This window comes from Carya illinoinensis, chromosome 13 (genome assembly GCF_018687715.1).
Source record: "Carya illinoinensis cultivar Pawnee chromosome 13, C.illinoinensisPawnee_v1, whole genome shotgun sequence".
In the NCBI taxonomy this organism is placed as follows: Eukaryota; Viridiplantae; Streptophyta; class Magnoliopsida; order Fagales; family Juglandaceae; genus Carya; species Carya illinoinensis.
This window is the reverse complement of record NC_056764.1, coordinates 25,177,371-25,200,473: the sequence shown is the minus strand read 5'-3', so window position 1 is coordinate 25,200,473 and position 23,103 is coordinate 25,177,371. Positions and strand designations below refer to the sequence as shown.

Sequence of the window (23,103 nt, the reverse complement as noted above, 5' to 3'; positions counted from 1 at the left end):
CCTCTTGGTTATATCAGCAAGAGGAAGACTCAGGTGTGCCGATTAACAAAGTCCCTCTATGGACTTAAATAGTTTTCTTAGCAATGGTTTCATAAACTCTCTACATGTTTACTTAATCATGAATTTTTTCAGTCTAAATGTGATTATTCATTATTCACAAGGCTAGCAGGTTATTCTTTCGTGATATTGCTTGTTTACATTAATGATGTAATTGTTTCTAGCAATGATCTACAAGCAGCACAATATTTTAAAGACTTTCTACGTAGATAGTTTAAGATAAAAGATCTTGGTATCTCAAATACTTCTTGAGTTTAGAGGTAGCTAAAAGAAATAAGGGTATTTTTTCTATGCCAAAGACACTATGCCTTGGATCTTCTTAACAGTACAGGCTTGCTTGCTTGCAAACCTGCTCAAGTTCTCGTGGATCCTAATCTTATATTGGTGAAAACATATATCAATCTTTTACCTGATCCCATGAGTTATAGAAGACTTATAGGTAGACTCTTATATTAGACTATTTCATGGCTTGATTTATCTTTTGCAGTGAGACTTTAAGCCAATTTATGGATAAACATGCAAATAAGGTTCCAGACTTTGTAAAACATATAGTTGTTCAAGGTATACTTTTCTATGCAACTTCTTCCTTGCATCTAAAAGCATTTTAATATTCAGATTGGGCCACATATCTAAACACCAGAAGATCTATCACTGGATTTTATGTTTCTTAGGGATTAACTCATTTCTTGAAAATCCAATAAACAAACTACTGTGTCATGGTCATCTACAAAGGCTAAATATTGAGCCTTGGCCTTCACTACTTGTGAAGTCACATGGTTAATTACTTACTTTGCATAAGGATCTTGGTGTAACAAATTCCTGTTTAGCAGTATTATATTGTGGTATTAAAGCAGACCTACACATAATAGCAAATCCAAGTCTTCCATGAGGGAACCATGCAGATTGAAATTGACTACGTGATTCACTCAAAATAATGCTTCCAAGTATAAAAGCATGTTCAGAATACAGTGTGAGTGCCCAAGGTTATTTCCACAGGGATGACTATGTTAACATAAACCAAAAAAATGTAAATAAGTAAAACGGTATAAATTAAGTGGAGGATAAAATATGGTAAAACAAATTCCCTTTATGAGAGAGGTTTGTTCTCAAATGCGGTGAGATTGATGAGGGACTGTATGCAATGGGTTGCACTGAATGTAGGATGATTTAGAAGTGTGACAGTGAAGCAAGGGATTCAATTCTTCTAAGGAAAATGCAAACATAAAAACCAGATTAACAATATTTAAAGTTGGGATAAAAAGAATGTAAAATGTGAATAAAATCTTTAAAACTTAGATATGGAAAGTATTTGTCAGAAAGTGTAAATACTAGGGACACAGGGTTAGGGTTTCCTCTACCATCAGGTTATAGTTATGCTCATGTTAACTCAATCAAGACATTAACACTTAAGAACCAAAGAATAGTAAAACTCAGATGAAGGCACCAATTGAAATAAAACCTTCACTGCATTATCATCCATTTTTATCCCAAGACTCACAGTGGATAGATCCTTGATTATTTCAAGGTCTTGATGTGCCGTGAGTCTACAACAGGTCAAGAACAAGATATCTTTCCAAACCAATCGTAAATAGGGCATGAAAATATAGCAACAAAAAGTATAACAGCAACAAATAACCATCGACAATGAAGGAAGGAAACCCCTTCCTTTGCAGCCCTAGCTATGGAAATTAGTTCCAAATCATCATTTGATAGATAATTTGGAAACCCTAAAAAGTAAGAAAAACTACAATCATTCTTAAAACAAAACGTAACTAAAGATTCAAAGGATGAACGTGAATCAATCCTCTACTTCTGTGGTGCGCCTCTTCTCCTTTTATTCTTCCCTTCCATCATTTCCATCTTCTCTCTCTTCTAATTGAATCCTCTCTAGTTCTCGGTTCTGCCCTCTAAGGGTTGAGGTATTTCTCAATCCTTCTTGATGACTGAGGATAAGCCGCAACAGAGGGCTTCACACATCGGGCTTGAACTCAAGACTGGGCCACATGCTAATTTGGACTTTAATTCTTGGGACTAAGCCTTAATACCTGCAAGCAGAACAATCAGCCCATCAAACAAGTAAAATAGTACATTTATCCTCTTAACTAGCAATTGCAAAGGTCAAGGATTTTGTCTAAAAATCTCACAATTAATCTCACTTTTTGGACTACTCCATCTCGATTTCTCTCACTTGTAAGCAAATATTATAACCAAAATATCTTGACAATCACTACGATCTAGTTAGAGAGAAGCTGCATTCAAGCCTTATCCGCACCTTACATGTTCCTTCTCAACATCAATTGTTGCCCTTTCCCACTAAAGCCTTACCATCTCGATAGTTTTCTTAATTTCTTTCCAAGATGGGAGTTATGAATATTTACTCTTCATCTTAAGAAGGAGTGTTAGAGATCACATAGATTAGTCATAGTTCACTAGCTTGGTCATGAATAGTTAGTTATAATACAATTAGTGTATATATGATCATCAATCCTTTTCATTTATTATCAAACTAGATTAATTGGTAGCAGTGACATACCTTTCATCTTGTTGGGTTTTTTTTTTTTTTTTTTTCCCTTTCATTTGTTTTTTTCTTCTTCTTTTTTGCACCCTTTTTCTAAACCTAATCTTAATTAGTTGACTCGTGCAGTGCATTAATTTTCTTCTACTTCATGTCATGCTCTCCAAGGAATTTTGATAGTCTGGTCCATTAAAGTTTTGTTGCACAAACAAAAAAGAACAGCTGAGATTAAAACAAAACATTAATCAACTTTTAGTTTACTAACACTATAAAATAAGTACGTTAAAAAAAGAAACTTTATTGCTTTTTTTATATTCAATTAATTTTACATGACATTGCTCATTACCTAAGTTGAATAAAAAATACACAAACCAGACCTGGACTTCACAGGTTGTTGTGTGAAGTCCATGCATTGTTGTATGTGCTTGATAACTTTTTATAAAATAGCAAACCATATTACAAGCATAAGAGTAAAAGATGTTCTAAGCGAGTTGATCCAAATCGGAGAAATCAACCAGATTGAGTGGTTTGCTCAAGACCGAAGTTGGGATCGGTCAGTCTCGATCATAAATTGTGTGGACCAAGTACATTCGGTTTGGTTCTACGGTCTACAAATTTTGGTCTAGACCAGACCAAATGGACCGAACCCTAAATATATATTTTTAAAAATATTTTTAATAATTCAATATATTATTTTTATATAGTAATTATATAAGTTGATGTAGTTTTCATCTAATTTATTGTCATTGGCTATATAAAATATAAAATAATATATGCTATCAATTCATAATAAATTATAAATCATGTGATAATTTATGTCATTATATATAAATAGTTAATATATTATACATTCAAACATACTCTACTATTTATACTGTACAATGAAATTATTTGATGTTCATTAACCATATATAAAATGTATAACATTATTAATAATTATGCATACTAAAGATTAAAGTCTAAGTTAGTAAGTAGTAACTATCAATATCATAAATATAATTATAGTAAAATATTTTTTTAATGAGCTAGTTACATAATCCACAATAATTCACTTAAATTTTAATTTGGTAATTTTAAAAAAATTATTAATCTATTTGAAAAAAGAAGAAGAAAAAAATAAAAAATAATTAGGTCAGACCAGACCAATAGTTACTAGTCTGGTCTGTATGGATGCTTGGTTCGGTCCGGTTCGGAGAAAATGATGGATTGAGAATTTTGATTCATCACACCCCCCCCCCCCCCCCAGACTCGACTAGACTGATTTACACCCCTAAGAAGAACCAATATCCACATTACTTGGCAAATGTTGATGAAACATGTAACAAGTTGAATATAAATTTCTCTCTGCATAAAAAAGAGATGTACTGAAATTATTCATGTATTTAGATACATTTTTCCATTTTTATGAATGTAGATTAGCCACTCAAAGGCAACTTGATTGTGGGAAATGGTGCGAAGTATAAGAGGGATCGTGGACGAAGGGAAGGTTTCAGGGGCTTCGTGCATAGGGGTACTTTACAAGATTCTCAATCACCACCAATACATGGACCGAGACTAAGAGATGACAACCCCTCCTTGTTAGGGGCAAAAATTGAAGCCTTCAGCGAGGTTTTTGGGCAAAATCGATGCCGATCGACATCTAAAAAGAGGGAGGAGTCACCGACTGTAACCGATCAATGGGAAAGAGGAAAACTCGCAGTATCGGCTTGGCAATTCTCCATCAATTCACGGCCGGTTTTCGGTTCCCCTAGCGGCGAGTTTCGCCTAAGAGAGTAGAGAGAGAAAGTGTTGCAAAGGAGAGAGAGAGAGAGAGAGAGAGAGAGAGAGAGAGAGAGAGAGAGAGAGAGAGAGAGAGAGAGAGAGAGAGAGAGAGAGAGAGAGAGCCATTTTAGATATTTTTTTTTCATACGTTTAAAATTTTTTTTTTCATAGGTTTTGCATGAAATGATAATATAATACAAAATGACATCGTTTAGTGTTGTTTACTATAGGCTGGAAACGACGCCGTTCCACGTAAATTTAAGTGGAACGACATCGTTTTGAGATGATATATTAAAACAATAATTATATTATCGATCAGTTCAACGGTTTGATCCAGCTTCAAATCGAGACTGAACCATTGAACGTCAGTTTCTTCAATTGTCCACTGCACACAGATCGGTTCTCCATTGGTTCTGGCTAATTCCTGACGCAACCGGTCGGTTCCGTCGGTGGCAGCTAGTTTCATCGGTTACTATAAACCCCTACTCCTCATTGATTGACTCAACCCAACCGTTGAACGTAGTGTTTGAAACTAATTTTTAGAATTTGATAGCAAGGACATGTAGATAGCGATTCTTTTAATAGTGCATGATAAAATATTATAACTATTGAAAAATATTTTTTCCCTACATATCAAACGTGCTACATGGTTTGCTAGTGATTGTTATCTTTGATCAATATATAGTATTGACATAGTTGTGATGAAATGGATCTCCTAGAAACCGCGAGTAAAGAACTAAGGTCGTGGCCAGGCAAAGAGCACCAAGTTTGACATGTTGCGAAAGGTTGGATAGATTCCTTTGATGATCAAGAAGGGGTACACTAAAGTCTCATACAAGAATGCAAGTGTATTTAGTGGACAAGTGACATGGATAGTGAAACTGACATGAGTTACCAATGTTGAAGTGATGTGCCTGAAGCTGAAAAAGAGGAGCTGTGTAGTCACGTCTGAGTAAGGAATACATTAATCATGCACTCTAGGGTTTTTAAGGTGTAATTTCATTACCAAATCTTGAGGTATATTGTCAATTAATCATTTATTTTTTGCAGAGGACAATCTAGTTTTCTGTCAAGCCAATATGTTTGAATGGGCAAGACTTAATTAGATTTTGGGACTTTATGAAGAAGCTTCTAGACAGCTACTTAATAGAGAGAAAACATCTATTTTCTTCAGCAAAAACACTAAGCCTTATCTTATGGAGATTGTTGAGCAACAAGATTCTTCTGACTTGTTGAAATATCTTGGGCTGCCTTCATTGGTTGGAAGATCTCAAGTGAGGGCTTTTCAGGGTATTATAGATAAAGTAAAGGGGAAGATGGGAAACTGGAAGAACAAGTGTCTTTCTCAAGTTGGGAAAGAATCCTTATTAAAGTTGTGCTTCAATCTGTGACTACATATTGTATGAGTGTTTTTTTCTGCCTAAAACTCTTTGCTAGAAGCTAAACCCTTTGTTTTCAAATTTTTGGTGGGACAATATTGATACTAGGCATAAAATTTGCTGGAGATCATGGAGTGCGATGTGCACCGGTAAACAATAAGATGGATGTGGGTTTCAGGATTTGACAAGCTTCAACTTAGCCCTATTGGCAAAACAAGCATGGAGGTTTCTTACTTCACTAAACTCTCTCCCTTGTAGAATTTTTAAAGCTAAGTATCTTACAAATTCATCAGTATTATAAGCTAATTTGGGCCCAAAACCTTCCTTTGTGTGGAGAAGTATTTGGCAGGCTACAAAACTAATAAAGGATGGGGTTATTTGGAGGGTAGGCAATGGAAGACAGATTCATATTTGGAGAGACAAGTGGATACCAAGGAAGAGTTCTTGTATGTTCCAATCTCCTAATCAGATTCTAGGGGCTAATGCCTTTGTGGAGGAATTGATTGATCCATATACTAGATGGTGGAATGTTGAGCTTGTGAAGAATGTGTTAAATGATGCCGATACCTCTGTTATTTTACAAACACCAGTGAGTGCTTGGGCAGCTCCTGATAAATTAATTTTGAGAGGTACTTCAGTGGTCAAGTCACTGTAAGAAGTGCCTATCACATGCGTATAGTAGCACAACTGAGTTTCAAAGTTAAATCCTCAACCACTAATGAATTTGCCAATTGCTGGAAGCAATTATGGGCTTTACCTACTACAAATGCAGTCAAGAATTTTCTACGGAGAGCATGCATTAACTCTCTTCCAACAAAACTGAATCTGTATAAGAGAAATAGACCCTTTTTGTCCTATTTGTTTAAGAGAGGAAGAGTCACCTGGTCATATATTATGATCTTGCCCAGCTGTTGTGGATGTTTGGGTGTTGGGTGCTAAAAATCTGCAGAAAGCTTCTATTACTGATCTTATTTTGCTCAAATATATAAACGGGTATCAGCTAGGCTGACTGTCAAGGAGTTTGCTTATATTGCTCGAGCCTTGTGGCACAGAAGGAACTCTTTGGTTCATGAGGGGAACTTCTCTCACCTGTCATCCTTGTTTCATCATGCTATTCAAGAGTGTAATGCTTATCAAGATGCTAGCTGTCCATTAATTCATCACATGTTTCAGATCTGTCTCAAATTGTGAAATGGGAACTCCCATCAGTTGATTGGATTAAGATTCATTGGGATGTTGCTATACAAAAATATGCTAATAAAATAAGAATTGGAGTAGTAATTCGAGATTATGAAGGGTATGTGCTGATGAGCGTGATGAAGCCAATGTATTATTGTTCTGATGCTACACTTGTTGAAGCAAGGGGATTCTTTGAAGCTGTTGGTCTGTGTAAGAAGCTTGGATTAAGTGCTTGTATGCTAGAGGGTGATTCATTACAGGTGGTAAATGCTGTACAACAACAAAGTTGGGAGGATGGCTATTGTCATCCTCTTATTGCAGATATAAAACTCTTGTTACATGGCACTGGCTGGAAACTAAGGCATGTGAAAAGAGATGCAAATAAGGTGGCACATGTTTTAGCAAATTAAGGAAGCTGTCTTGCTACCTGTTGAGAAGATTGATATTGATGTTATAGCCCCTTGTATTTATGCTCTTGTAATGGCTGGATGCCAACAATCTCTCTAACATAAATGCCAATATATTCTATTTTTTAAAAAAAAAAAAGTAGTAGTAGTAGTGCAGTGATGCTCTGTGAAAGTCCGAACAAGATGGACTAGTACAAGGAACTTAACAACTGGTACATATACTAGCACCAATTTCCAGATTTACATTAATTTCGTTGCAAACATATATCCGTTCTGAGAAACATAGGTTAACCAAAAAGATAGGCCGAAACGGAAAAGGAATAAAGGGGATAAAGTCTTCTCCCATGATAACTTGAAATTAGGAAAAACCTATTTCCAATAGTAAGTACAAACTAGCTAGAAAACTAGCAAGTACAAACAAAATATGATATCCCTTCAAAGTCCCATGCATCCAGATTACTTCAAAAATCGATCTTTATAAAGTAACAACAGTAGAGTTCAAAGAGCTCTAGGTTTTTTTGGGTTTCCACCGTTATGGTGCAACGGGTCTGGACCAGACGGAACCCTCCTTAACTCCCAACCCAGGAAGCCCCCACCATTACTAATTGTTGCCGATACTTGCAGGCCACCCTTCACAGTCTCTTTCTTCTCCTTCAAACTGGCAAGAATCTGTAGAAAGAAAGGATGAAAGCAACTGAAAACATAAGCAAATAACAAGGAAAAGAACCGGCCTCTACTTCAAAAGCATGTGTTGAAACTGACCTTTCTGTTCTCAGTCTTCATGGAAACAGCTGATTTGGCGCCAAAGAGTCCACACCCAGTATTGCAATCTGCCCAAAAGGGCTTAATCACCAAATAACTTCCACATAAAAGCAAAAACTATATATTTATTGCATTATGACACATCTTTTAATCCTAAATTCCTAATGCATCGTCAAAAACATTTCAAAAGCCTGTGTATGTGTGTGCCAAAGACGGAAGAGCACGTTTCTGAAAGAGAGAGACATATAGATCGAGATACAGTACCGGAAGCATTGCCCACGAGTGCCAAGCACAAGACAGCAACTAAAACAAGACATGCCAACATCGGCAGCTTGGACGCCATGCTAGAGAAGTAAAAGTTAGAGTGCTAGAATGTGCTACAACTTCTATTAATGCAGTTTCGAAGACTAGGATACGCGAGCCACCGTGACTTCACTGGGAATCATGCCCCATTTTATAGAAGCTATAAAGCTCCATACATATGATTGCTTATGCAGCCATTTCTGGAGAGATGATGATGGGCTTTGTTGGAGATTATATGACACACCCAATGACATGCAGCCGACGGCCAGATGTTTATTTATTAAACCGTCAACGATTGACAGCGCCATCTTCACTGACGTCCGTCGCAGCCGCCTTTCTTGGCACGTGCCAAACCCTCTCCACCTGGAACTCACTGATCTAGAAATTGACTTCATGCTTCTCATGATACGAAATGTACGATCATATGTTTTCTGTTATGCCTTTCATTCTCATCTGGCTGGCTCAATGTATCACGACAAATAGTCCTTGATCTGCCTCTCTGAGATTTTCTCATGTTTTTTTTCGAGTTGTGGAAATCCCCTGCAAAATCAAAGAGATTTTTTTTACACTTTGTATGCAGTACTTTCAGCATTTGGGTAAGCACAAGGCACAGCCACAGCCATATAGGGGACGAATATATTTGGGGTGTATGGTGCGCAATCATGGAGAAGATTTTGTGATGGAATAAGAGACAGATTGATGTGGTTTTTCTTTCAGTCACGTTTCAAATCCTCCCCAGTCGAACTCATCGATCTGGAAATTGATGGCTTGGTTTTGATATTCCACCTGTAGGGTCATGTGTTTTCTGTTATGCCTTAAATCCCTGGCCTCCGGCTCTATCATGAACAGAAAGTCCTTGTTCCGCGTCTCTGCCATTTTCTTTTCCGTTCGAGCTGCGAAAATGCCTTTCAGAATCAAACAGATGTGTCATACACACGTATGTATATGTATATATATGTGTATATGTATTATATTCTTATGGTGCATAATCGAGGAGAAGATTTTGTATGATGGAATAAAAGACTGATTGATTTGGTTTTTTGTTTCTGTATCCATCGCTTTATATTTTGGAGTTTAATTTGGAAACGCAGATCGAAGAATCAATTGTAAGTTTCTATGGTATTAATATAAATTAAGATAACCCATTATTGTTGAATATGTGTAAATTTACATTTATCATAAAATATATCTAACATCATGTATAAAATTTTATATCATTACATAAATTTACTTTTATAAAATTTATTTTACGACCCTTTTGTTCCTTCATTATTTTTTTCTTCATTGTTATAGCCTTGCATGTATAAAAGTCAAGACGGTGATTAGAATAAGCTATTTTCTTTTTCTTTTTCAAAATATTCACAATATTATTTAAAAATATTTTTTCAATTACTAAATAAAAAAATAATAATCAATGGTTACCATTTATAAATTTTAGAGTTTTGCTATACATAAGTTGATCTCACACCACGTAAATATCCTATATTTTTATTTTTAATTTTTTTAAAATTTATTTATTTTAAACTAATTAAATTTTTTTACTTATTATTCATATATCAAATATTTAATAAAATAAAAAAAAAATTAAAAACAAATGTGATATATAATGTGTGATTTTAAATTTTCTAAGTAGGACATGCATTATCCTAATTTAAATAGGATGGAGATCGGAGGACCTTAGCCAACCAATTAATGATCCACGGCATGAAGTCAAGTCAGCCACGAAATTTTCCTGCAGCCACGTCATTAATCTTCTTGGGGTAACAGAACCACGTCATTGGAGAGGAAAACGCCGACCAGTCCCTCACCCTTTCATCATGCAAAATCGTCCACAAAACTGCATTAATATCTTCATCCCACGCGTGTCATCAACACCAAGCCACCCATTCCAGCTGGCTGTACGCCCTCACCACGAGACTTCACGAGTAGTGGTCGACATCTTATGTTTTTCCTTACTTTTTCTTCAACATTTTGCGTAGTATTTACAACAGCTCAATAATACCATTTGGATAGTCATATGATATCGATAAGAAATTTATAAATAGTAATTACATGATTAGAGTTAAGATTAAATGAGTTGATTTATAAAATTTTATGCATTTCGTAAAAATGATGTAAGATGATTTCAACTTTTTATAAAAATTTAATAAAGTGACGGATCCCATCTATCATTAAAAAATATTTTTAATGATTAAATATTATTAATGAATATATTTTTCATTAATGAAAATCAATTATTAAATGAAAAACTCATAAACATATTAAAATGGAATATAAATTTTCCGAAATTTATATAACTCATTCTTCCCCAAAAATATCAATTATTAACATAAAGTACACATCATTCTAATTAATAGTTATAGATTAAAAAAATAATATACGTTTATTTTTCTGAAATTTTTTTATTTGAAAATTCCAAATTATGAGTGGCTCCCACCAAAAATTATATCATTATAATTATTGATTATAGATTTGAAAATTAGAAACTGTATTTTTTTTCCTTAATTGTTTAATTCGGAAATCCCAATATAAAATAAATTATTAATAAAAAATAATTTTCTAACTATGGACTATAGCTTTGAAATTTCTCAATTTTAACTTATTTCAAAGGTGTTCTCATATTTATATTTATTTATATATTTATCATTTTTGAATAATAATGTTACAAAAATAAAGTAAAGGTATTGACAACAAACAACATTTACGAGGATTGATCTTGGATAATATCATTGTGACCTATGAATCTATGCACTCTATGTAGAATAAAATGAGAGGCAAGAGGGAAGGTATTTGACTCTCTAATTGGATATGAGCAAGGCTTATGACAAAATTGAGTGGGACTTTCTTAAAACTGTTATGAAGAAAATAGGGTTTGGTGTGATGACCCGCTTTTGAGTGTATTTTTGCTGAAATAGTTGTTTTTATTTTAATTAATATTTTAGTTATTTATTTTAATTTATTTGCGTTTTAAAATTATTATTTTTTATTTAATTGATGTTGTGTTTTATTTCTTTTAGTTGTTTTGTGGTTTTTAATATCTTCGCGGCGGTTTAGTGTTGTTTTTCTCGGACTGAGGATTAGACCTCGTCTTTTCCCTACATCTCTTTCCCTTTTTCCTTTTCTTTTTCCTTCTTTCTTTTTCCTTTCTTTTTCTTTTTTCTTTCTTTTCTTTTTCCTCTCTTCTTTCCCGCTCGAGCCCCCCCGGTCTCTCTCTCTCTCTTCTCTCTCCCTCACGTCGGAAGCTTCAACTCCCCGGTATACCGCCGTCCGGCCACCGTGCGGCTCACCGCCGGTCCCATTCGCTTCGTCTCCTTCCGGCGCACCTCCCCATCGAAACTCACCCACAACCGGCCGGCCGTTTGGCCGGAAATCCTCCTTAAAGCCCGCACGGCTTTGGCTCCGATCCGCCGCCGTCGCTTCACCTCCGGCCACCATTTCTTCACCACTTCATCACCGGTCCCTTGCCGTCCTAACCCACCTATTTCCGGCCTCCAACGACCACCGGAACAGCTCCTACGAGCTAGCTTTCCTTTTTGAAAAATCCGGCCTCTTTCCGGCGATTTCGCTGCCACCCACGGCCAACCACCACTTCCAATAGCTTCACAACCATCCCTAGACCATTCCCTATCAATCCCAAACCCTAGTTTGTCCCCGTTCAAAAGTGGGTTTTTCACAACCCACGGCCACAGTGAATTTTCACTATGACGTTGCTTTTTCGCTGCCGTTTGCAACGCCTCGTGTTTTCTAAAATTGCCATATAGCGCTGTAAGTATTTTCCGAACCCTATTTTTAGATTTAAATATATATTGCTCATTCAATTTATTTTATCTGTTGGTTGGTTGATTCCGGACTGAGTCCGAGGAGTTCGGGGGTCGGATGGATGGAGGACGGAGTTACTTGTTTTATTGATTTACGTTGGTTGGTTATTTTTGTACATTGTTATGGCATTACATGGTGCATGCACGTGTGTTTTTGTTTAAGTGTGAAAAGCTTGTGTATTGGCGTAAGTGGTCTTACGGGTGCGTGTGTATCACGACCCCAAGCCGGGATGGGGTATTATCCCGGTGGAGCTCATCTGGTCACTCGGGAGCGGAATAAACTGAGTGATATCCCCTGAGTTGTCGCTAGACGACGGGAGCGGGGGCTAGGGGTTGCTTGGCTACGAACGCGCCGGGCGTGGAACCGGGCATCGCTCTACGCACCGACTCCGTGGCCCTTCGCTGGTGAGGGCTAGAGGATGCTTGGCTACGAACGTACGGGGCACGGAACTGGGCATCGCTCGTTAGGTGTCACATGCGTGGTGGTACTCTGCGGTGTGGCACTGGAGCCAGGGTGTGCGGATGACCCCTAGGGGAGGTCATGGTGCATACGGTTAATATGGATAATGGTTTGAGACGGATAAAGGCCAAATGTGACTTTTGGCGTGTTTTTCGGAAAGGATGTGTTTTTGGGCCAAATGGGTTTTTGGCGTGTGTGGAAAATTATGTTTTATGGGCTTTGTACATTGGGCATGTTTCATGCATATTGTTTGAGTTCTATATGTGTTTTTATCTGATAGTGTTTGGGTTTTACTTACCTGCGGTACCATTTTTGGTTCCGTAGCTTTTGGTGCAGAGTTGGAGGAAGAAGAGGAGGAGGCTGAGCCCGAGGATGCGGCTCCGCCGGGTTGCTGATGCTATGATTTATATTTGGTTTAAAACTGTATTTGTGTTTTTGTAATATTTTATCTATGTATGTTTTAAACAGCTTGTATTACGTTAAGAAAAATTCTGGTACTTAGTTATGACTTTCATTATCCGCTGCGTGTTTCTTCGTGCACATATGTTGCCTTTGCACACACTTGGCACCCGTCGATAGGATGGTGACCCCGGGTTGTCACCATCCGGACGTCTCGATTTCCCCGTGTTCGGGCGTGAGGATTTGGGGGCGTCACATTTGGTGCATACTAGACATACTTCATTATGCTCAGTGTTAGGTCTGTGAGGTATTCTCTTTTGATTAATGGCACTCCTCAAGAAACCATAGTTCCAACTCGTGGCTTAAGGCAAGCAGATCTATTATCCCCTTGCCTGTTTATTTTGTGTTATGAAATCTTGAGTCAAATGTTGGATAAAGCTCAGCCAAGAGGTATCATTTCTGGCTTTCCTTTTGCTAGAAGGTCTTTATTAGTTAATCACTTATTCTTCACAGATGATAGTCTACTCTTCTGCAAAGCAAATCTTCTGGAGTGTTGCATGTTACTCAATCTACTATAGTCTTATGAAATAGCTTCAGGTCAAAGACTTAATCTGGACAAGTCTGCCATCCTTTTAAGTAAAAACACCAAAGCAAATGTTAAAAGGGGCCATACTCTCAACAACGAGAATGAAGGAAGCAAGGGGAATTGAGAAGTATTTAAGGCTTCCTTCCTATGTAGGGAAACAAAAGCTTGTTGCATTCAGGCCAATCTTGGACTTTATCCAAGCAAGAATGCAAAGCTGGAAGTTAAATTTCTATCTCAGGCAGGTAAAGACGTGCTGCTTAAATCTGTGGTTCAGTCCATTCCAACTTATTGTATGAGCATATTTAAGCTTCCTAAAGCTATTTTGACTGCTATCAACAAGTTAATGTAGAATTTTTGATGGGGAAGTAGGGGTGATAGAACATAAACACAATGGGTTTCTTGGAAACAGTTAGGCAGGTCTAAACTCGATGGTCGCCTTGGTTACAGAGATTTTGAAACTTTAAATATGGCCATTTTTGCTAAACAAGGTTGGAGGCTTTTACAACAACCATCTTCTCTGGCTGCAAGAGTTCTGAAATCAAAATATCTCCATAAGACTGATTTTTTAAATGCAAAGGTAGGCAGCAATGCATGATATATGTGGATGAGTTTTTTATCAGCTAAGCCTGTTTTGCAAGAGGGACTTTTCTGGAGGATTGGCAATGGGAACTCAATTAGCATTTGGAATGAGAGGTGGGTTCCTCGCCCATTTACTTTTAAAGTTCTATCTCCAATGATTGAACACTCTGCTGTCTGGAAAGTGAGTGCTCTAATTGATAACTCTTCTTGTTCTTGGAATCAAAATTTGTTAAGAGAGTTGCTGAACAATGATGATGTGGAACTTGTGAGCAGAGTTCCAATTAGTGCCACAAATGCTCCTGATAAATTGGTCTGGAGATGCACCACCAATGATAAGTTGTTTGTCAAGAGTGCTTACCACCTGTTCTGTGAGATGGAGCTTAGTGCTAAGTGGGAGTCATCTGTGAAGCCTATCAGAAATGACATATGGCCTAAGATTTGGAAGCCGGTCACTAATAATGCTATCAAGATGATGATTTAGAGAGCTTGCCATGAATCCTTGCCTACAAAAAAGAATTTGTTCAGAAGGAAGATTGTGGATTCACCCTTATGTCCTGTGTGTGGTATCTATCCTAAATCTGTGTCACGTATTTCATGGTTATGCAAATCAGCACAAGATGTGTGGAGTGGCAATTTCAAGAAGTTACAAAGGATGGCAATGATGGAGTCTTCTTTAAAAAAGCTTGTTGGTCTTTTGTTTACAATTCTCAATGAACATGAGATGGCCTCTTTCGCAGTTATTGCTTACTAGATTTGGAAAAGAAGGAATCTTTTTTGTTTTTGAGGGGAAATTCTTGGATCCAATGTATTGATGCGTGAGGCTATCAAGCTGTCTACTGAGTTCATATCTGCTAACTAGTTAGAAATATTCAAAGGTTGCCTGATTCTCAGTGGAAGTTACCTCCCCTTCACACTTTTAAAGCCAATTGGGATGCTGCAATTGATAGAGTAAACTGTTGAGTTGGTGTAGGAGTCAATGTTTTGAATATCGTACTAGATGTCGTATCGGTCAAGGTACTGGAACGAAATATTTCGGTACCGGTACCGTTTCGTGATAGTTAATATATAAATAATTTATATGTATAAATTATATTTCAAAATAATAGTCTATATATGAATAAATTATACATGAATACATATGTATATATAAATTATAAATAGTCTGGTCGGAATTGGGGGTCAAAAAATGAGATTACAATATGAAGAAATGAAAAAGAAAAAGAAAAAGATAAATGCCAAAATACCAGCCGGTATAGGCCGAAATATAGGCCGGTACAGCCGGTACAAAACAGGTACCATACCTGTACCGGACCAGTGACCGGTATGGTACGATACCAAAAACAATGGTATGAGTGATTGTATGTGATTGGAATGGGAATGTAATAGCTAATCTGAGATCCCAACGTGATATGTTCCCAAATGCCTATCTTGCAGAGACCTTTCTTTAGGCTGTCATCCTTTCTCAACAATCGGGTTTGTCTTGAATTATGCTATAAGGGGATGCACAACAGGTTGTCAATGATATTAATGGAACTACAGATAAGTGGAATTCAGTTGGAATGTTGGTCTTCGATATTCATTTGATGTTGCAATAGTTTCAGTTTTGGTCTGTCAATTTTATTTCACGTAAGTTTAATTGTTTAGCTCATAGTCTTGCAAAGGATGCATTAAAACTCTTTGAGGAGAGCATTATTCTGGAGGATGTTCCTCCTTGTAACTGTTCTATTTTGCATACAGCATAAATGAAGTGGTATTATTCTTATAATAAAAAAAACACATTTACAGAGGAAATCTATTTAAGATTTATAATTAATGAAGGAGTGAAGGGAAAATTTGACCGAAAAGGTAACGATAAGATGGGAGTTAAGGATTGGAGAAACACTTTTTTCTCTCCTTCTGAAAAGCTCTCCCAAAACACATCTCATAAGATCTTTCCTCTATCGACTAGAGGGGGCAGAACTTCGGCACCTCTTCCCGTCCTTCCCTCCAGTATCCTCAATGTTGTCCACTGGGTTTTGTCCTCTCTCCTTCTTTCTTTTTCGACAATAGCACAAAGATGAACTTATTATCTTATGTTCCACCACGTTAGAATTTATTTATCTTATGTTCTTAATTCTATAATTACTACATCCCGGTTACAATATGTTTGCAATATTTGAACATTTTTTCTAAACTGAATTGCATTGATGTTATTAAATACAGAGTTGGCCCTCAGCCATTATAAGAGAAGAAATACATAGAGCAACATTATTCACATCTATAACTTTAAAATCAAGAAGCATAACTTCTCTAGCAAGTCAATTTGCTACGCCATTACGCTCCCTTATAACCTGGTGAATCCTTCAACAAGAATCAACTAGTAAAGTTTGAAAATCTGAGAGGATACAACCAATTCTTCCTCAATCTTGACCCTTTGATAATGCAACATTGACAACTTGAAGTGAATCACCCTAAAAAAATATAGGGTACAGCCCAAGATCAATATATAAAATAGCAGCAGCAAGCAAGCCACTAGCTTCATTAAGCAATGGTTCAACATAGAAGAGTAATGTTTTCATCAGACTAACAATAACAACACCATCACAATCCGGAAAGATCACCCTGATACCAATTTTGTTGCAACAAGCTTGGATAGAAGCATCCCAATTAACTTTAATGTAATGTTGCAGGAGGTACTAGAGGTCTAACCATAGTTGAAGTTTGCATGGCTTTCAAATAACCATCACAGACATGCGTAGCATTACTATAGAGAGTTGATGGAGGTGTAAAACTGCTCTCATGGATCAGGGTGTTTCTCCTATGCCAAAGTGATCAAGCAAGGACAACAAAAGGCTCCAAATCTTTCTATTCTAGCCACATTCATTTGCTCAACAATGAGACCAAAGTCATTTGATGTGATTGTAGCATTTTGAAGGGCCTTAGGACCAAGAAGCCAACCATCTCGTGCAAAAGGACAAGTCAAAGAAAATGATCAGGGATCTGCTATTGCAAACAAAATGGGCACCAAGGATCTGTTATGACATGCTTTTTATACAAATTCATTTTAGTTGGTAGAGCATCAACACAAGCATGCCAGAGAAAAATCTTAACAACATTAGTTATAACTTGCAATGACCAAAGTCTCTTCCAAAACACCTCACAATGCCCTTTCATAGAAGACTCCCTAACAGACAAATTCATTAGTTGTTTTTGCAAATGGTAGGTAATCTTCACTAAAAGACATCCATTGGAAGTGCCCCTCCACACTAATCTGTCTGCACAACCTGGTAAACTTAGTGGAATCTTCGGTATTGCCTCAACATCTGTCTCATTAAAAATAGAATGTAGTAGGTCTAGATTCCACCACCCCATCCGAAGATCAATAAGATTAGCAACCACTACATCCTAAGGTAAAAATGAAATTGTGGACTAAATCTTGCAAGGACTATCACGAGGCAACCATCTATCCTTCCAAATATGGGTATGAGTTCCATCTCCAGCTCTCCATAGAAGACCTTCATGTAGCAAAGGAATGACTTGACTTATACTCCTCCAAATATAAGATAGTTTATTTCCAAACTTAGCATGAAAGATTTTGGTGGTAGGAAAATATTAAGCTTGGAAGAGAGTAAGATTTTAGTGTCATCCATGATTGTTTAGCCAAGAGAGCTAAATTAAACCATTTCATATATCTAAAACCAAGACCCCATATTATTTCCCAAAGCTTAAAAAGTCCCAAATTTTCCAATAAAGTCTATAATAATTATCTATATGACCCCACCAAAAATTAGCATACATGGAATTGAGCATTTTACAAAGAGAGTTGGGAAGCAAAAACACACTTAGGCTATAGGTAGGGATAGCTTGGAGAAGAACTTTATTGAGAATTTCTTTCCCAGCTTGAAAGAGGAATTTGTTCTTCTAATTATGAAGTTTTCTGCTAACTCTATCCACAATATCTTGAAAAGTAGCCACCTTAGATCTACCTACCAAGGAAGGAAGTCCCAGGTATTTATCCAAGTTGGAAGAGGCTTTCCAACCCTGCTATCTCCATAAGATACTTCTTGATTGCAAGTTTGGTATTGTTTATAAGAAGAGAGAGAGAGAGAGAGAGAGAGAGAGAGAGAGAGAGAGAGGTTTTATCCCTATTAAGTTGTTCGCTAGATGCAGCTTCATACACACCAATAATCTAATTTTTGATTGCCCAATCATGCATAGTAGCTCGACAAAATAGGAGACTATCATCAGCAAAAATAAGTGATTCATCCTTATCACACCCTTACCTAATGGAACATCTGCAATCAAACCTTGTGGTATTGTAGAATATAGTTGAGAGCTTAAAGCTTCAGTACAAAGGATGAATAAGTAGGTGATAGAGGGCAACCTTGTTTTAGACCTCTCTATGGCTTAAACTATTCACGAGGGACTCCATTCATAAGTACAAAGAAGGAGGAAGAAGTGATACACTTCAAAATCAAATCAATCCAACTTGAAACAAAACCCAATTTGGTCATCACAAGAAAAAAAAAATAATAATAATCTTCTACATTTGGTTTGTTGGTTCTCTAGTTTTTTCTCACTATGGCTTTGATTTTCATAATTTTTAGTTTCTATAAGATATTATAGTTTTACTAGAAACAAGAAAAATATATTTTCCAGTAAGGGAATCTTAATAATTTAGGACTTTTCTTCATCCCCCACCCATTGATGAAAAATTTAAAATCATGGATAGAATATTGCTTGCTTGGTGTTTACAAATGTTCCTTTATTGCACCCTAGCTTCAACTCAACATAAAGATACTGTCTTGCACTAAGTATGCTCCTAGTTCTTTTTTGCATTGGTAACTGTACTTGTAATTTGAGTGCATTAGATATGTTGGGATTTGACGATAGATCATGACATCTTCATGTAGGGTGTGAAATGTTTGAATTTTCTCTTGTAATGAATTTGTAGGCATTCTTGTAAGCAAGTTGAAAGTTTTGTTTTCTTTTTATTTTTTCCGTATTGTCTGTTAATGACTTTGGAATAATAATATGGGCTAATTAAGGCTGCAGATCCAAATTGGATTCTTTTTTTCTTTTTCTTTTTTTCTTTTTTTTTCTTTTCTGTCCGATCCGAAACTTGAAAATTTGGGTGTATCCAAGCAGTTATTTTCCCAAATTGGACCCGAGTGGGTAGAATATTCTACCCATCAGACCCAATTATGGATACCATTTATTGACCTGGGTATCCGTAAATGGCTTTAACTTAAATGAATTTAAGTAGGTAGATGCAACCATAAATTTTGGTTGTAGGATTCATTCCCCTTCTCCAGATACCCAGACAAAACAAAATCACTTTCCTCTCTCGAGACTCGATTTGTCACTTTCCTCTCTCTCTCTCTCTCTCTCTCTCTCTCTCTCTCTCTCTCTCTCTCTCCCTTGAAGCCCTAGCATCCTTAAACAAAATCCATCATCGCCGATGACTATAGTGTCTGCCATTCATTAATGCCACTTTCTTCTTTCGATTTTTTCTCCCAACTCGGTATGTTCCTCTCTCTCTCTCTCTCTCTCTCTCTCTCTCTCTCTCTCTGTATATCACTTTGCTCTCTCATTGCCCACTTTGGCTAGATATGAGTTTCTGTGTTTGCATATCACTTTCCTCTGTTGTTGGTCGTTGACCTTTTTGGCTAGATATGAGTTTTTGTGTTTGTATGCCACTTTCCTCTCTTGTTGGTGGTTTCTTCCTTTGGCTATAACTGAGTTTCTGTGTTTGTAGATTTGAATTTCTGTGTTTGAAGATCTGAGCTTCTTTATTTTTTGTAGATCCAAGTTTATGTATTTCTAGATCTGCCTTTTTTTTTTTATTTCTTTATTTCTAAAACTTCTAGCAAGAGCCTAGTGGTTTTTTCTTTTTTGTGCATTCAGTGATTTCATCTGTTCTAGTCTTCTAGATGTCCAAGGACCAATTCATAAATACTGGGTAGGCTTGTGCATGTGATAAAGTGATGTGGGGGCACCAAAGAGCCTTCAATAAAAGGTAAGAAAGAATGAAGTGAGGATGGAGTGGCATATAAAAGGAGTGAAGGAAGTACAAATGGTTCACTTTTGTTTGGAGAGTAAGAAGTTTAGTTTTCAATTTTTGTCAAGAACTACAACACGGATGGTTTTGTCCTATACTTGCTACTTCTAAAGAAAACAGATGGTGAGGGATGAGCAAATACTAGAGGGCTAGATGGGGTAGTATCAAACTTAGTTGTTAGTTTTTTAAATATTTTTTTTAATTAATTGCATTGCTATCTAAGATTTGGAAATCTTGTGCACACAACAACATTCATATTTGTTTGTGTTAATCCATAAAGCAATACGTGAATAGTCCATAAAAAATTAAAAATGCTAGATTTAATGTGTTTGATACATTTGCTGGTAGCTCAAGCTTTTTGAGATTTAAGGCTTCTAACAAAAAAATGTATTCTTGTTATAATTCAAAATCATGTATTTTGTTCCAAAATACATGTAGTCACGTAAGCCCACATGTGGCCTTGTATAATCATGCTTGTAGGAGGAAATTGATTTTGAATTATAATCAACCTTAAGTACATGTTTAGATCTTTAAAGAAGCAAGCAGGTAGTTAGCAATGGAAGCCTTAAAAGCAATTGAAGAGGCTGCAAGTACCCACTTCCCCATTGAACATCCTCCAATGCATGTTGTAATATAGGGAAAAAATGAACAAGGTTTATAACAAGCAAAAGAGAAACAGAATTGGGAGCCCCAACAAGAACCCATGAATGTGTTGATGCATCAATAGTTGACCCCATTATTTTTTTCCCATTTCAATATATATATTATTATTTTTTCCTTGTAACTTCACTATGAAGACGAAATAAGAAATAACAGAATCAGCTCTATGGATGAAAAAGAATAGGAAAGAACTAGGTAAGACTCTATAGCATGTTCGAAATGATTATAGACATAATTATTTGAAAACTCTAGATATACTTTGGTAGCAATAATCACTCAATGATTTTGTAGAATTTTTATAATTGCGCTAGCTCCATGTTACTAAGCTATATGTATTTTGGAACAAATTTTCAATCTAATTAAGATATCTAACTAGCATAAATTTGTGTTAGGAGCCTATGATCTCAAAAATCTTGAGCTATAAGAAAATGTATCAAACACATTAAATCTACAATTTTTATTTTTTTATGTATTGTTTTATGGATTAACACAAACAAATATGAATGTTGTTGTGTGCACAAGACTTCCAAATCAAAGATAGCAATGCAATTAATTAAAAAATGTTGTTTAAAAAACTAACAACTAAGATTGATACTACCCCATCTAGCCCCTCTAGTATATGCTCATCCCTCACCATCTGTTTTCACTATAAGTAGTTTGTATAGGTCAAAACCATCCGCATTGTAGTTCTTGACAAAAATTGAAAACTAAACCTCTTACTCTTCAAATAAAAGTGAACCATTTGTACTTCCTTTACTCCTTTTATAGTCCACTCCATCCTCACTTCATTCATACTTACCTTTTATTTAAGGCAGCTTGGTGCCCCACATCACTTTACCTCATGCACGAGCCTGCCCAGTATTTATGAATTGGTCATTGGACATGTAGAATAGATGAAATCACCGAATACATGAAAAAAAAAAAAAATAAAGAAACCCAAAAGGCAGATCTACAAATACAGAAACTTAGATCTACAAATAAAGAAGCTCAGATCTATAAACACAAAAACTCAGATCTACAAACACATAACTTAGATCTAGCCAAAGTAGGCAACGACCAACGAGAGAGGAAAGTGGCATACAAAAATAGAAACTCAAATCTAGCCAAGAAGGGCAACGACTAATGAGAGCGGAAAGTGATGTACAAATATAGAGGAAATTGATATACAAACTGAGAGAGAGAGAGAGAGAGAGAGAGAGAGAGAGAGAGAGAGAGAGAGAGAGAGAGAGAGAGATACCAAGCTGCAAGAAAAATCAAAAAAAGAAAGTGACGTTAATGAATGATGACCATTATAATTTTGTACTTTATCGAGTCTAGTTTATTTGGATGTGTAATGGTGAAATTTGTGTGGAGTTTGGATGGTAAAAAGTTGGGTTTGATGGCAATAAGGTCTCAGTGGTGACGATTTTGATGTTTGTGTGAAATTTTAAAAGTTTTGTAAAGTTTTTGGTGAAATAATGGGTAGATCTTGCTATGGTGAAGTTAACATGTATATATGCAAGTTAGGTTTGGGTTCCAATCATGTTAGTAATTTTTTAAAGTTCTTTGCATGATTTCAAAGTGATGGAAACCTTATGGCTCAAAAGCATTTATGTTTTGGAGTAAATTGTGGTTTTGGTTCTAGAAACTTGATTTAATGGCCTTGATCTTCATATATGTTGTTCTTGAGGCTTTGATCTTTTTGTTAAGATTTTATTTTTAAAGAGTTATGATTTAGATCTTTGATGGAATGTTGTTATACATGCAAGAGTTTTTTTTAAAACTCAATCTAGAGACTTTCAAGTATGATATATGTTTTTGAAGAAATTGTTGCCAAGTCATGCTAGATTTAATGCTTAGATCAGGGTAGAACTTGAATGTGAGGTATATGGTTGTTTAAAGATTTAATACATGAAAATCAAGGATTTAGGGATTTTGTTTCAAGTCCAAAATATGTTATACTCAGTTTCATGGTTGTTGTGCAAACCGATTGTGTTAAGTGGCAATTTAGGATTTTTGGTTTTGTAATCAAGCATGCTATCATTTAGCCTTGAATGATTGAGTTATTTATGGACCTTTTGAGTCATTGGATTTGAAAGTATTAGACCAAGAACATTAGGGTTGGTTCATTTTTACCTAAACTTGGTGTTTTGACGTTTTCCTCAATAAAGTGACTTTAAGTTTACATGAAATGTGTAAATTGGTGCCTTAACATGATT

At 36.1% G+C, this 23,103-nt stretch overlaps 1 protein-coding gene across 2 annotated transcripts; it reads right to left on the bottom strand.

Annotated features, from left to right (window-relative positions):
* Positions 1-7,500: 7,500 nt before the first annotated feature.
* On the bottom strand, positions 7,501-9,277 carry LOC122291586 (protein CLAVATA 3). Of its 2 annotated transcripts, XM_043099377.1 has the most exons (4): positions 9,150-9,277; positions 8,325-8,903; positions 8,061-8,128; positions 7,501-7,967 (listed from the first exon to the last, which is right to left on the bottom strand). In XM_043099377.1, exons 2-4 carry the CDS (start codon positions 8,401-8,403, stop codon positions 7,797-7,799), a joined length of 318 nt encoding a protein of 105 aa, XP_042955311.1. In that variant the 5' UTR covers positions 8,404-8,903; positions 9,150-9,277; the 3' UTR covers positions 7,501-7,796. The 2 variants fall into 2 exon arrangements, with proteins under 2 accessions (XP_042955311.1, XP_042955310.1); XM_043099376.1 differs by having other exon boundaries at positions 8,325-9,255.
* Between the last annotated feature and the right edge of the window lie 13,826 nt (positions 9,278-23,103).